Genomic DNA, 15,787 nt, shown 5'->3' with positions numbered 1-15,787 from the left:
TCCTGCATGTTCCCGAGTGCCCCGTACCTCTGCTAGGAAGAGATATCTTGGGGGCTACTATACACCTAATGGGAGACAAATTGGAGACTGGTGTCCCCTTAGACAAAGGGCACAAGATGATAATGTTAATGGCTGAGGACAAACCTCCCCAGACAGAGCAAGTTGATCTCCCTGGAATAAATGCCGAGGTCTGGGCCCAGGGATGGGTGGGATGAGCTGTAGGAGCCAGTCCCATGATAGTCCATCTAAAATCTGTACGTACATGGACCAATAGAAAACAGTACCCACTCTGCTGGGAGGTCTTGTTGGGAACTGCCCATGTCACAGGGCCTAACTGACCAGGGCCTTATTAGACCATGTCAGTCAGCCTGTAATACCTCCATTCCCCCCGTAAAGAAACCCAATGGGAAATACCAGATGGTACAGACCTCAGGGCAGTCAATGAAGCCACTGAAGATATACACCCAGTAGTGTCTAATCCTACACCCTGCTGGCCACTCTACCGTCCACCAGGACCTGGGGCTCTGTATCAGATTTAAAAGATGTCTTTTTCTGCATTCCATTAACCACAGAGCCACAAGAAATTTTTGCTTTTGCGTGGCAGGACCCAAACATGCAACAAAAACAACAATACTGCTGGACAGTCCTGCCTCAAGGGTTCAAAAATTCTCCCACCATCTTTGGGGAAACTTTAGCTAAAGACCTAAAAGATCTACATCTGGAGGAGGGAACCCTCCTCCAGTATGTAGACGAAATTCTGATTGCCAGCCTTACTAAGGAGGCCTCTGACAAAAATACTGTAACCACCCTGAACAACCTAGCAGATAAAGGCTATAAGGTATCCAAGAAAGAGCTTCAAACACCACAAACTAGGGTGACCTACCTAGGCTTCATTCTCACAGAAGGTAAGAGAAGCATATGCCAGGAAAGGAAAGAAGTCATTTGCTGCCTCACCCCTCCTAAAAACTAAAAGACAGCTTAGAGGTTTCCTGGGGATGGCCAGGTTTTGCCACATCTGGATCCCTAACTATGGTTTAATAGCTGGGACTCTGTATGAAAAGTTGAAAAGAAAAGATAATGATCCTTTTGAATGGAATTCAGAATGTGAAGGGGCCTTTCAAGAACTGAAAAAGCAGTTACTTCAGACTCCTCTCCTGGCCCTCCAAAATTTAGCTAAACCCTTTGACCTTTACATTCATAAAAGAAAGGGAATCACCCTTGGGGTATTAGCTCAAAAAATGGGACCCCTTACTCATGTGGTTGCTTATTTCTCCAAACAATTAGATCAAACTGCTAAGGGATGGCCTCCTTGTCTACCAGCAATAGCAGTTACTACAACCCTGCTAAAAGGGGCTCAAAAGTTAACATTTGGTCAGCCATTCACTATACGGACTCCATACTGGGTTCAGGCTTCAGTTAAGTTCTAAGAGAACAGAATGGCTAACCCCCAGAAAGTCGATTCAAGTTCAGGCTATGCCTTTAGACAACCCAGTGGTTACCATAAAAAAACTGTCACAGGCTAAATCCTGCTACCCTGCTACCCACAGAAATAGGGCCCTTGGAGCATGATTATATAGAAGCCATAGACACGATCTATTCCAGTCGCCTTGACCTAGGAAGTGAGCCTCTCCCAAACACCGAAGAGGAATGATTCACAGATGGGAGCAATTTTATGAGAGAAGGAAAAAGCCTGGCAGGATAGGCAGTGACCTCCCAGACCTAAGTCATAGAAGCAAGAAGCCTAACCCCAGGGACTTCTGTCCAAAAGGCCTAGCTGATAGTCTTCACCTGAGTCTTAGACAGGGAAGATTTTACACAGATGTTTACACAGATTCCCAGGATATGCCATCCTTCACACACAGGGCTATTTGGAAGGAAAGAAGTATGCCTGCTGTGGAGAATAAACAGGTGAAACATGGCTTAAATATACTGAAGCTCTTAGAAGCAGTACAGCTTCCAAAAAAGGTGAGTGATTCATTGTAGGGGTCACCAAGAGAAGGATGCAGAGGTAATAAAGGGAAACAACAAGGCCAATGCAACTGCTGAAAGGGCAGCCCTAGAACCAGTAACTTGGCAACTACCCCTCATACCTCAAAGGCCAGATCCATCCAATTATTCCTCAATCTGCACAAAGGAAGAATTAAACAGAGCCTGAAAATGGGGCTTCGATAGAGATCTAGGAGGCCATGCGTGGCTAGTTAATGAACACGGGCAATACTTCTTCACCCAAACTGCAGCTTGTCAAGCCATCAGGGAGGCTCATCAAGGAACTCACTACAGGCATATAATTGGCTAGTTGAGGTCATGGTAACTCCTGGCATGAAAAGTATAATCAGTCGGAGAGTTGAGACATGCCCCATCTGCACAATGAACAACTCCGACACCAGACCCCCGAGAGGCCCCCAGGTAAGGCCCATTCAGACCAGAGGGATATATCCTGGGGAAGATTAGCAGACTCATTTCACTGGCATGGCGAGAGTACCTGGCAATTTCTGGTATCTCTTGGTGCTAGTAGACTCTTTTTCTGGGTGTATAGAAACGTTACTAACAGAAATAATTCCCAGGTTTGGGCTTCCAGGGTCCCTACAAAGTAATAATGGTCCAGCATTTGTGTCTCAAGTGATGAAGGGGATAATGAGCACTGTGGCAGACCTTGCACTCAGCCTAGAGACCTCAATTGTTGGGGACAGTAGAAAGATCCAGTCAGACTTTGAAATGGGCCTTAGCCAAGCTATGTCCAGAAACTCAAGAAGACTGGATTAAGTTGCTTCCAATTGCCCTGCTCCGCATGTGATTAGCCCCAAGGGATAAGTGAAAGTTAAGTGCATTTGAACTCATCTATGGTACAGCCACTACCCGAGCCCGAGAGAAGGGACACCTTAACTTGAAATGGAACAACTCAAGTGTGCCCTCCAGGGAGGAGAAACTATGAAAGCTTTCATGGAATATGGTAACCAGGTGCTGCCTGCACCCACCAACCTGGCTCTCCACCCATTCTGGCCAGGAGACTGGGGACACCTAAAAACCTGGAAAGCCAGCAGCCTGCAAGACCAGCTCAGTCCTAAGGGGAACGGACCCCACTTGGTGACCCTAACCACCTACTCTGCCCTGACGTTGCAGGGATTGCTCTGTGGCCACATCACCCTTGAGTGAAGAGGACCCTAAACCCCAACCTCCGGAGAGACAACCTGGGGCCATGGACCCCCCACCCTGACTCATGAGAACCTCTCTCTGACCTGAAGCTTTTCTTCCAAAAAAACAACAAAGTGTGACCAGGGATACTTAGGCCACTGCAGTGAGCCTCCATATCAGGGCACGTCTGCCTACAGGCAAAAGACCTAGATATGTGCATTTTTAGGAAAAACTTGCTCTTGCTAATATTTGGGCCATGTATCTTAAACTATCTGGTGTCCTTTGTCTCCAAAGGGTTAGACAAACGATGGTCGCTCAGCAATACGAACAGTTAGGGTTGAGGCCTGGTGACCATCAAACACATCTAAAGGCATCTGGGAAGAAGTCTGGTCCTCTTCCGGGTGGGGGGAGGTACAAAAGATGGACCTGCGCCCCCTAGCGCCCCTCAAGGATGAGGAGCAGGACAAAAGAGAGGAGGGATTTGTCACCAGCAGAGCCTAGTCTGGGTAATAAGATAAAGTCTAACCTTTTTGTCTTTTCCTTTGTGCTTAGGCTAGGGTCACTTGCTCACGGGGTGCTGCGTGCCGAGGCCTCGCTCCCGGCCCTTCAGACCTGAGTTCCTAGCGTGAAACGGCTGCGCTGACGCCTCAGCTTGGGGGAGCGTGCAGAAGCGCAGCGCGTGACCCTCAGTTGAAGGCGGTGGCGGTGACGGGCTGCATGCAGAGTCTCTGGGTCCAAACCTCGATCTGGAGCGTGCGCCGTACGCCTGTGCCTGTCTCGCGAGAACTCTGCCCCCCACCCTGCGGACAGAACCCTGCAACGCAGCCCCACCGCGTCCTCTCCTGGAGAGCGCCTTCTCTAGAGCCAGATCTCGCACCTGTCCACTCTCTAATCAAAGAATAAAGCTTTCCTCTGCTTCTGAACCAAATTTGGTCTCTTGGCTCGAACAGCACCGGGCAGGAGGACCCTCGTTGGGGACCAACTCGAAAGGGTCGGTGGTAACAGCTTCAGCAATGAGAGGTGGCAGAGGAAACAAACAGCGATGGGGCCGGCCACCTTCAGACCCCGTGACCGGTGAGATGAAGCCCTGACAATGAATCGGAAAGGGAGGCGCTGCACTTTAGAGGGTTCCTCAGCCTCTCACCCCAATACTTCAAGTACTTCTGCAATTTTAATGTAAAAAGATGAAACTGTCTCCTGGAACCTATCATTCTCCTACCAGACAGTCACTGCTTCATTCATTTACTCAATAACATTTATTGAAGAGCTACTATATATAACACAATGTTTTAATAGGAGTCTTTGCCTGCTGAGGCCCCCAAAGCTGCAAACTGAATGCACTAAATATGGCAACAAATAGTTGCCACATTCCTAGGGAGGTGCTAAACCCACCAGGCAGAATTTGCAAAGAAGGTGTACGCAGGCCAGTTTTGTGATCCTTTGCCTCTCACTTACTTTCAGGGATTGAAGTCAAAGTGGCCAGAGGTTGGAAATCGGAGACGTTTAGGAAAGGATTTAAAGTGCTGTTGCATTTTTTGTCTCCTTGACACGAAGCCGTATTCGAGGGGCTTCTGGGAGACCCCTGCGAGACCTCGACCCTTGGAGGCTATGGAGCACGGAGACTGGTGTGTGACCCACGCTTGAACTGCCTGCGAGGGGTGGCTGCACCAGTAGCGAGTTTTTCATCTACTGCTGACGGTGTGGAATACATGTCTCATGTGGACCAGATGAAAGCCACGCAGGAGAGAGCCTGTCTGATGCCAGTTTAAAGGGACTTTGCACAAGGTAGCCATCTGGACTGGCAATGAGACCTTAACAGATAGTCTATGGAAATGACCTGGGGAGGAGCTAGGGTTCAGGGACTTGTAAAGTGGCCAGTCTGAGAGTGCTTGGTCTGTAGCAACAGGGGCTGCACGGAACGATCCCTAGTCATGGGGCGTCTCTCTGGAGCAGAGCCTAGGAAAGCACCCCACAAAGCATGGATCTTAAACACCCCCAAGGCCTGAGAGAACTAGCACCCGGTTGGTGCCAGTCAAGAAAGACTTTTCCTGCCCCCTTACTTCTTCTTGTCCTTGCCCTGACTCCAGTTCTGGAAGGGCCAGAGACTGCAGCTGGTGAGTGAAAGGTTTGCAGGAGGAGGAGCTGGCAGAGGAAGGGGGCAGAGCCAAGCGCACCATGTCTTCTCACTGCGGCTGTCAGCACAAAGCAGGAGCCAGCTGGGGGAGGGGAGAAGCTTCATCATTACAGGTAATTGCCAGTTTTTACTATTACACGAGACAGAACATTTCAGTTATAAAAATGAGAAGCTGGGGGAATTCCCTGGCAGTCCAGTGGTTAGGACTCTGTGCTTCCACTGCAGGGGGTACAGGTTCCATCCCTGGTCAGGGAACTAAGATCCTACATGCTGCGTGGCACGGCCAAAAAAAAAAAAAAAAATGACAGAGGAGGACTTATCATTATTTGAGAGTGAGCAGAAAAGCGGTGGGAATGGCCTGAAGTTGCAACCAAGGGCAGGAGAAGGACAAGCCCCACAGATGAGGCCTGCAGGGACATTACAAGAAAAAGTACAGTTGGTTAATAACTCTACATTACATGACCTGTACTTTCTACATTGTATAACCCAAGGCACTGTTTCAGGTTTTAGGTTTAGGAGATGTGAGAATAAAAGGCAGTCTCTACCCTTAAAGAGTTCATCCTCGAGTGAGAAATAGGTAAACAGACAATAGCTAACTAACGCTTATTCAGACCTTACTAGCAAGTCCCAGACATTCTTCTAAGGACTTTATACATATGAATTAATTTAAACCTCACAACAACCCCATAGGGTGAACAGTATTATGATGCAATTTTATTAATGCTGAGAGTGGAGGCACAGAGAGGTAAAGCAACTTGCCCAAGGCCATACAGTAAGTAGCAGAGCCCGCCCGATGGGGAAGTCAGGTCATCTGACTCTGGGCTCAGCTGTCAAGCATGATACTATGCTGCCCCCCCCAGAACAGGAGGTGTTACGATGCCTTCAATGGGGCATCAGCCTAGACTGAGCCAGGGAAGTCATCCTGGAGGAGGTGATTTTTTTTTTTTTTCAAAGAATGACATTAGAAAGATGATTAGGAATTTGAAAAGGGAAGCCCTAAGAGGGTTTCAAGAAGGGGGAAGAGCACGTGCCCCGAATGCATTAGAGAGTGGGGCTTCAACCCATTCACTGAGGTTTGGCTGGAGAGAAGCTTCCTGAGGGCTCAACCTCGGTTCATAGATTTTGTATGTACCTAACACAATGCTTTTCAAATAATAGGTTCTCCATAATTGCATATTTGAGCAGGGGACCCAAGAAAAAGTATGGAATGCATAGGTAGCTCTGAATCAATGATTATATCAATAATGCCTTGCCCCTTCCCCTGCCCCAAAGGAATCTATTTGGTAAATCAAAACTACTAATTCAGAAAAAAAAACGGTCTGCTAGGAGGCACAGGGCCTAGTTTGCCGTGTCAGCAAATATCTCTGGAATAGTTTGCTATTGTGGTTTCTTCATCTTATACTTATTCCCCTACTGTTATGTGTTGGAAAATGCTTAGCAACTACCTTAGGAGAAGGAAGACCAGGAGCTTGAAGTCCATGCACAACGCTCACAAAGTTTAAGAACATTTGTTAATAATTGATCAAATATAACTAGGCATTTGTGACCACTAACCTGTAACTAATGATTACAACTGATGTGTGTTTAGAGAGTCACTCTTACACAACTTCTGAGTGTGGGAGAGAGGAGAATGAAGAGGGGTGACCTGCAGAACTGCACTTTGTGCTACCCATCCCATGATTCCTGTATGGGCTCTGGGAGGATCCAGCACTCTGAGATGGAATGGCTGCTGAGGCTTATAACTGGGGTTATAACTTAACTAAGAGGGAGAAATACTTCTTCGTCTGGGGGACGCACCTGCTTCTTAGGAAGCAGGTTCTTCCAAGCAATTCTCAGATGGTGGATAATAGCTTCCAAAAGGTCATGATTCATAACAGTAGTAGCTATTGTTTATAGAGTGCTTACTGTGTGCTCTGTACTATGCTAAGTATTTTACATGGATGATCTCATTTCATCCTCATCACTACTCTGAGATGGGAATTTATATTTCCACTTTGCTGAGGCTTACAGAGGTTATGTTCATCCAAGATTAAGCAACTAGCACAGGGTATGGATCCAGAGCTTTGTGCATAACCATTATGCTAAATGCTACTTATCCAGGGCCATTGCCTGCAGGGAACTGTAGCAGACCAGAGCTTCCTGGAAAGCTTACATCGTATCCACTCACCAAGATACCTTACTCTGGAAACACAGAGGAAATTGGGATTATCTGTCCTGCTGTCCCCCATAACAGATTCTTCTAAAGTCTGGTCGTAAACCAAGACCCCCTCAGGGGGAGTCTCTAAAATCTATGTGTGTGGGTTTCTTCCTTCTCCAATATCTGGGTTTTAGGGCAAAAGAAAGGGGCACCTCAATATTTCTACTATAATTATTCCTCCCCCACCTCCCTGAGGTCATTAAAGTATGTAGAAATGTCTGCTCTCAAGATGATCCAAAACTATGTTGCTACTCTAGTTTATGTTTAGCCAGTCTCTTTCCTTGGGACCACTTCTGCCAGTCTGGACACTTCATGCTGCCACAAAGATCATCACCTCTCAGCTCCTGATTGCTCTTTTGCAGCAGTGTTCTTTAGTTATAGTCGCAGTGGAACTGAAGGTACTTAGGGGTAAAGGATTAGCCACCTCAAACCTGACAAGACACTTAATTCCAAAAGCATCTCTTATTTGACACTTGTGACAACATTTCCTCATAGAAACATTGTTATAAGAGGCAGTTATATATTCCTTTAGTACTATGTGATTATGTATTTAGCCCATAGACTAGCAGCAAGCCTGAAGCTGACCCACCATTTACAATATTGCTTCTTTGTAAAATTATGTACTGAATTCTCCCTCGGTCCCTAACACATTTTGAAAATAGAATAGTTTGTTAATTTGAGATTGTGTTTTAAGATTTATATTTCATTTTTTATTGTCTAAGGTTTGCAAACTTTCTTCTTCACATCTTCGTTTCTTAAAAGTTCTTTTAATTCCTCAAAGAAGTTTCAAAACTTCATACTCAATTGCCTTTAGGGCCACTTATGAGTAACGGAAGAAGAGTAGCTTTACTACATTTTAGTAATCCTCACTTGACTTCAAAAGATGGAGATTTGCCAATTGTGAGTTTATTAAAAAGAATGTGCCATTGGATCAAAAGCATTTCCAAAGGGGAATTTCTAAAACTCCTTTGTGTGGATAGCCCTGCTTTAAGAGGTGGATGGATTAATATTGTGATGACTATTTTGAAGGGTGACAATATTTCTTTGTATGTATAATTTCTGGTCTATTTCTTAAAAAAAATTCTGTCAAGTTTCCTTGTATTCTCACTTCCTTTAAGTTATTGAATTACAGGTCACTCCTGATTCAAATGACCTGTAATTTAATGACAAAATTCGAAGCCTATTTTTTTTCATGACCGATCTGATAGTTTTGAGGCTTATGTGATCACTGAGCTTGAATCAGACAGGCATGATAAAACTTAAATGATAAGATCAGCATTTATATTAATAAGTAAATAATAAAATCTGACACCTCTATAGTGTTTTATAACCTTCAAAGTTATTTTGTACATATTATTTCTGAGGGTAAACATAAAGTTGTCTATAGTCATGAGGAAGTATTTCCAATTACAAATCAGTAACTTCTAGAAGAACCCAGAAAAGTAGGCATGGTTTCAGGTAGAAATGACTCACCAGGAAATGACTCCAAAGGTAAATGGGGATTCAGGAAGTGTCCAGTGCAAACCATGACAGCATCAAAGATAGCTCTGTCCAGCTTCCCCTCTGTCTCTGTGACAACATCCCACTGACCAGTTTCGGAGAAGTCAGGACGCTTTGTTACGCTGCACACTGTGGTCTGAAAGCAAAAGACAAACACTCGCTTTCCATCAGTCATCTTGGGACCTCATACAATGACCGTATGGTAACCATGTCTGTTATTTCAAGTGGGCCAAGTCAGTCCCACGATAGGAGGTCTGTTAACACTGGCTTATCTTTTCCGTAGAGAAGTTAAATAATTTGTGCAAAGTCTCCAAAGTGGTCATATAGATTAGGACCCAGAACATCTGAATGCCTTCACTGCAAGGAAGAAACATTCAGTTTTTACTCCTGGTGAGAAGGAGATGAATTAAAATACCGAATGTTGAAAAAATTTAGGAAAATGAGTTTTGACCCATTATATCATCTGTGGTTCAGATTTCTAGTCATTTCTTCCCAATGGGTTTCATGAACAAAATCCATTTTTCCTTTCCTCTCAAAAAAATTCTAAATTTTATCCTGAATGAGAGTCTGGATTCAGAGGAAGAACCAGGAAATTCAGTATTTTAGTGACTTATTTGAGTAAAACATGACCAGCAGGGTTATTATCTGCCTTATTCACATAGAGAGAAAGTCAGGAAGAAGCTTACTTAAGCATCCCATTTCCATCAGATTGGTGAATGGGCCAGCCCCTACTCATTAACCTTCCATAACCCAAGGTACCTTACTCTAAACTGAATGTATTTCAGAAGGTCAAAGTGCTCAGCAAACTCTTGGAGGTAGTCCCAAAATTTTTCTTGCTTCATGAAATTGGGATAATCTTCTTGGAAGGGGAAGTCGCTGTAACATGACATTTCTTTGCAGACGTTTGTCACTAATGACTTGTAGACCCTGGTTATCCCATCTTTAGAAGTTTCCTGTGGTGAAAGCACAGTTAGCTTGATGGGGTGGTGGGGGGGATAGGAGGAAGAGAAAGAGACCATCAGCAGTTAGCATTCCACTTGTAATTCCAAAGAGTTCCTGGAAAAGTTAGCATTGGGTCCCCATGCTATAGTTATCAGAAATCATTGGTGGGGTTGGAATTGTTAAATACGATATCTTTCTCAAACTACAAAGAAGCTAACAACATTTAATAGGGCTCTCCAAGAATGACACTGCCCTTAAATAATTCCATGAACACGGGCCCATGGTCTATCTTGCTTCTCTTCTCCTTCTTCCCTTGCCATGATTATTCCCTCCACCCATGCTCTGCACCTCTTCCTCTTGCCTTTGTTTAAGGAGCTCCTCACTAATTTTTCTGTTTATTGTCTATGTATATTTTCAACCTCTCTCTTTTTATTGGCTCCTTCCCATCCACACTTAAAATACTGAAGACTCAAATTTTCAAAACAAAACAAAGCTCCCTTTCAACCTGTATCCCCTTCCAGCCTTGTCTCTCTCTGTCTTATCTAGGTCTTCATGAAAGAATCATCACATACTGGCAGCCTCTGTTTTCTCCTGGACTCCTCAACTCGTTGTCTTGTCTCGATCTCTGTCACTCAAAAACAAAACAACAAAACAAAAAGATCTATATTAAAGGCACCAGTGAACTTCTCGTGGCCGAAGTTTTCTTCTTCAAGTCTCTTTCTTCACCATCATGTTCTCTAAGAAGCCTTCCATGACCCAACAGATCTTCACAAGGTAGCTATTGTGCCCTGCCCCAGCACACTGTACTTTGAGCACAGAACCAATCACACTGCATTGTAGTGATCTGTTTACTGTTTCTGTTCCCCACCAGACAGTAAGGAGGGCTGGGTCCTTGTCTATCTTGTTTCCCATATGTCCTGGTAGAGGGACAATACGAGTACTTGTTGAATGAATGAAAATGAATACTACAATTGCATTTTTGAAAAAAAAAAAGTAGTTGTATGACTGGAAAAAATTACATCAAAATTTTGATAGTGCTGACTCATGAGTATTGATATTATATTTAATTTGTATTTTTCTTTTGTTTAACTCAGTACTGTTTTCTAAAATTAATCTATATCACTTTACAATAGGAGAAGGAAAACAAACCAACCATGGGGTCAAACAGCAGAAGGTACACACAAACCAGACCTAATACTTTCTTCCACATTGACATTTGGTGGCTTGAAGAGGCCCATAGTACACCAGAAAAAAATTATTTTTCCTCAGTATGCTGTAATCCTAGGGTTGTGATCATTTACATGCATTTGCTTATTCTGTTTTCTTCACCATCCATCAAAGACTGGCAAATGCTGCCTCCTCCAAGAAGGCTTCCCTCATTCATACCAGTTTGAAGTACCCTCCCCAACCTTGAGCTCCCACTAAAGGCTGCTCTTCTCTCCCCAACCAAAGCATTTAGTACTTGGGCCTCCCGTCTTCTGACACCTTATACCCTACCACTGGGGCAGGCCCCTTTATTCCCTCTGAAGACCCTGCTATTCCCAGTAACCAGGACCAATTTTGGTCAGAGGCAGGGGGTATTTAGTCATTTCCAGCCCCACTTCCTGATGCTCAAGTCACCTAATAGCTGGCCTAGCCTTGAGCATACCCCACTAGGCTGCATATTACATTCCTAAGAAGGGTGGATTAGTGCCTGTGTTCTTCTTCTTCTGATAATGTGAAAAATACCCCCTAGACCTTTCAAGGTCTGGATTCTTGCCTCACCCTTGCCAATTCTCTTCCCAAAGACCTGAACAATGCCTGGGGGCTGGGGCTCCACTCCCTGCTGCCAACTTCTGTCCTTCCTAAAGTGTCATCTGCTCCATATTCACCAATGCCATTCAGCTTACCCAATGTGACACTCTGCTACTTTGTCTTACAATGTCCCTGCTCCAGAAATCATCGTAACTTCCAATACTATGTTTGTGTATTAGACTTAACTTTTTCTTCCTCTCTCCTCCAACTGTCTCTTGTCCCTACCCTGCCAATTGTCCAAGTTCATCGCCTATCAGACTGCATCCTGCCTGGGGTCAGCACAACACCATAACAAACTTGTGCTACTGCAGTGAGCTGCTCCCGTAATGATCGCCAAGGTAGGCTAAAGCAACCATGCCTGGGCAGGGACAAAGCAAACGGCCAGATTATGATTGGTGGAAGTGGGAGGGTATGAACTACGCACAGTAAACTTCCACAGTCCCCCGATGTCATTACTTCTTTCAAAGCAGGTAGGCTCCAGGTCCTCATCCAAGCAGCATTTGATGGAGGACAGGCCACTCACACCAGCTCCAATCACTGCAACTCGCTTGGCCATGGTGTGTTCTGTATGAGATAGGTTGAGCAAACCTTCTTTATATGACAAGGCTAGAAGGGAGCCCTTGTCATAGAAGTCAACTTTTACAGTGATCCTTTCATCTTTGAGCTGAGGCAGAATCACATTTTGTTTAAAGATGAGGGCTCTGAAATCACACTGGTTTGGTTTGAATCCTGGCTTCATTTATTTACAGTATGACCTTAGGCTAGTTGTTTATCCTCTGTGTGCCTCACTTTTCTCATCAGCACAATGGGAGTGGAAATAATAATACCTATTTAAAATATTTGTTGTGAAATTAAATGACTGAGATATGTTGGAAGGGTTATAGAAGTGTGTCTGCTACATAGTAAGTGCTCAATTAAATTTTGCTCTTATTATTAGCTAGTGTAGCCAGGACCTTGATCCCCTTAAGACTTTAGATCCTCTCAGTATTAAAAGGACTCTTTGCTAACACCTAGTCCCTCTGAAATGCTAGGAATTGCAACAAGCAAAAATGTTACTTTTTATTCAAAGCATCTAAAGTTCTAAAGAATAGCTAGTCATGGGCCATGTCCCGCCAGCAAAAAAGATATTACATGCATTTAGGGGAGGTTCTTAACTTTGCACAGAGAAAGGTTGACTCACCATAATACAGAACTGTGGTCATATGGTCATATGGAAATGGGGATGCCATGTTGTCAGGAAAGATTGGAGGAAGTGTGAATGTGTCATGGGGATTTATAACCAGTTTTTCTTGATTTTATGTTTTGGGCTTCTGCAAACATCAGCATAGCTTTTGCTTTGATCAGATGGGCTAACCACCAAGTTGATTTCAGCAAATCAGGTTTATGTCACACGGAAGACTTTGAAGTGTCAGGAGTCCTCACTCTCAAGTGCTGCCTTTCCCTCAACCCTCATGGCCAGTCTGAGAAACACACAAAGAGTAGTTGAGACCTCAAAGTATCTGCTTTATAAAATATACTTAACTGATTTGACTTTGCCTATGAAGACATGGTACTTTTTGAGGAGAGATCTTGCCATATAACTCTTATGTGACTTTTGTAGTGTCATGACACTCACCATAGTGGTGTTTGCCTTGAGGAACCTAGGGAGAACATATTTATTGAGCCCTGATTACCAGTAAATGGGAAAACATATAGCATCATCACTGAACACGAATTAAGGCCACTCTGCTAATAAGAGGTTGAGTCTGGAGAGACTTTGGGTATCTGAGTTTGAGCCTGGATGTGCACATCTCATTGGTCTGAGAGCCTGAAGTGTCCTGTGATTCCTGCTACTAAGCCTCTTCCCTCACCTGAGCTCAGGTTTGCTGCCACACCTTCTGGTTGGGCTTGGGGGATTTTGTCCTTTTGGTTTTGTAGTTTGCCTCCTAGCCAGATCAGAACCCCCAGGCACGAAACCAAAGTGAAGTTACTGACTTTACAGAGGGCAGAAGAAGACTGCTGAGCCCTTGGACCCTTCGGACTCACCTGGTTCCAGAGGAAGATCTAGGCAGGGACTTGCAACAAGGATCAGAGGGATTTCTCAGGGCTGCCTGTTTCCGAATCTTACCTGCCATCCTACCCTTTGTAAGGTTGAGACCTTCACGCCTGGCTTCATTATTTATAGCAAAATTTACACTTTTCCCCCTGAGACTTTTTGTTTATTTAGGAGTCTCTTTTGATTTGGAAGAGTTGGGCAGGCTGCAATAAGAATGGACTTTGGAGGCAGCAGAGCTGGGTTTGAACTCTGTCTCTGCAGCTGACTAGGCATGTGACCCCAAACAACCCACTTACACACCTTAAGGTTTACTGTTTGCAAATAAGAAAAATAGCCATATTGAAGGATTGTTTGGGTCTTAAACAGTGACAATAATTACACAAAACTGCCTAGCACCAAATATTTACTCAGCATTCATTTCCCACTTCCCTAACTGACCCCCTCCTTTCCTCTCTTCTTCCTGGAAAAGACAGCTCATGCTGATAAAATTTATCAACAAGTTTGGAAACATATAGGCAAACATACCTATGACTTCCTTTGGATTGAGTAAAAGGTTTAGATGGCTTTTAATCAGAAATAAATGGCCTCCACCAATAAGAACACTTAAACTTCCAGGGCACTAGGTAGAGGTCTGGAATTGGCAGATCTCTCTGTGCTGTGTTTTTGCAATAATAATATGAAAGAAATAGTTGTTAACTGATCTGGTTAAAATGCAAAATGTGCTGCAGTGAATAGACTGGCAGCAAATTAATTCACTCAACAGATGCACCCTGTGTACCTCTAAGGGCAGGTACTGAGCCAAGCGTGGGGACCCCCAAAATGATTAAGAGCCAGTGACTTAAATAATAGTAATAAATATAGACCCAGTGACTGTCCACAGGAAGATGCCACTATATGGAGAGAGGCTGACACACATGATATCATGTGGTACGTCCTGTAACAGCAGTGTGCTCTGGGTACAAATGCTTGCAGACACTCTTGGGCTGCTTAGCTATGCCTGGAGACCTAGTTAGAGACACACAGTAGGCTGCATTTTTCCTGGGCAAAAACACCTTGTCCTTTACAGACTGACTTAGAGACTGTCTAAGTGCCAAATAATTGGTGTCTAAAATAGATGTGAATTGAAAGGCAGGGGAGAATACTGCAGGCTTGAAGGGGCGGGAGGACACAAGGTGTGTTAAGCTCTTTGTAAACTGTAAAGTGGGCTATAAACATAAGGTCCATTGTAGGTCAAAGGTTGCTGACATTTAATTCCTTAATCAAAAGAAGCCCTAAACTACTGAACTGGACTTCTGAACAACATGAAAACCCCATCCCATACCTGACAGACCAGAAAATGCAGGAATCATTTTTGAGACATGGAGAGACTTGGATGATTAGCAAATTATGTAGCTGATTATGATTTATATGAGTTTGGACTTGGATCTATTTATATTTCTTATTATCACTCTACCAGTGCTCTTCCTCTGCTACGGCAGTTCCTAACATAACACTTGTGGAGTATTTTGTGTTTCCCAATGCCTCACAATTCCATCTCAACCAAAAGATGAAATCAGAAGTGAGCCTGGAATCACAGACAGTCCCATGATTCTGTTATTCTCACCCACACCTTCCTTCAGGGTGGTTTTCCCCTACAACATAACTTTGTTTCCTTAGCACGTTCCTTTGCTTCCTGGTTTTCTCTAATTCTGCTGCTTTAACCCTAATCAAGAGGCTCTCGAAGGAGAAGATCACATTCATTTTCAAGGAGTGTACTCACCAAGGAAAGTATTCATCCTCTGTGAAAGCAGCTTCTGGAAACATTTCCCCATTAAAAAAAAAAAAAAAAATCCAGGACACTTACCTTGTTGGCATAGAGCAGATATTTTGACAAATTATTTCTCACAGCCCAAAGCCAAAGATAGTGTTTGTCTTTAAAAATAAAAAATTCCAAACACAAACTCTTTGTTCTAAAAAAAAAATAAAAAATAAACTAATGCTGACTTTAATCAAAGTGCTCTCGGTTTAAAACAAAAACCATCCGTTTTTCCTGTCATGCTAGTGACAGCAGAAA

General features: G+C 44.0%; 1 protein-coding gene across 1 annotated transcript in view; it reads right to left on the bottom strand.

The window, feature by feature from the left end:
* Positions 1-15,787, bottom strand: part of FMO4 (flavin containing dimethylaniline monoxygenase 4) — a 33,842-nt gene extending 18,055 nt beyond the window's left edge. Inside the window, 4 exon segments of the mRNA XM_059936161.1 lie at positions 8,937-9,099; positions 9,728-9,916; positions 12,124-12,263; positions 15,578-15,787. Coding sequence (XP_059792144.1) covers positions 8,937-9,099; positions 9,728-9,916; positions 12,124-12,255 — 484 coding nt within the window. The 5' untranslated portion in view covers positions 12,256-12,263; positions 15,578-15,787.

This window comes from Balaenoptera ricei, chromosome 1 (assembly GCF_028023285.1).
Source record: "Balaenoptera ricei isolate mBalRic1 chromosome 1, mBalRic1.hap2, whole genome shotgun sequence".
In the NCBI taxonomy this organism is placed as follows: Eukaryota; Metazoa; Chordata; class Mammalia; order Artiodactyla; family Balaenopteridae; genus Balaenoptera; species Balaenoptera ricei.
Note: the sequence above shows the minus strand (reverse complement) of the source record. Positions and strands in the feature narration are given on the sequence as shown.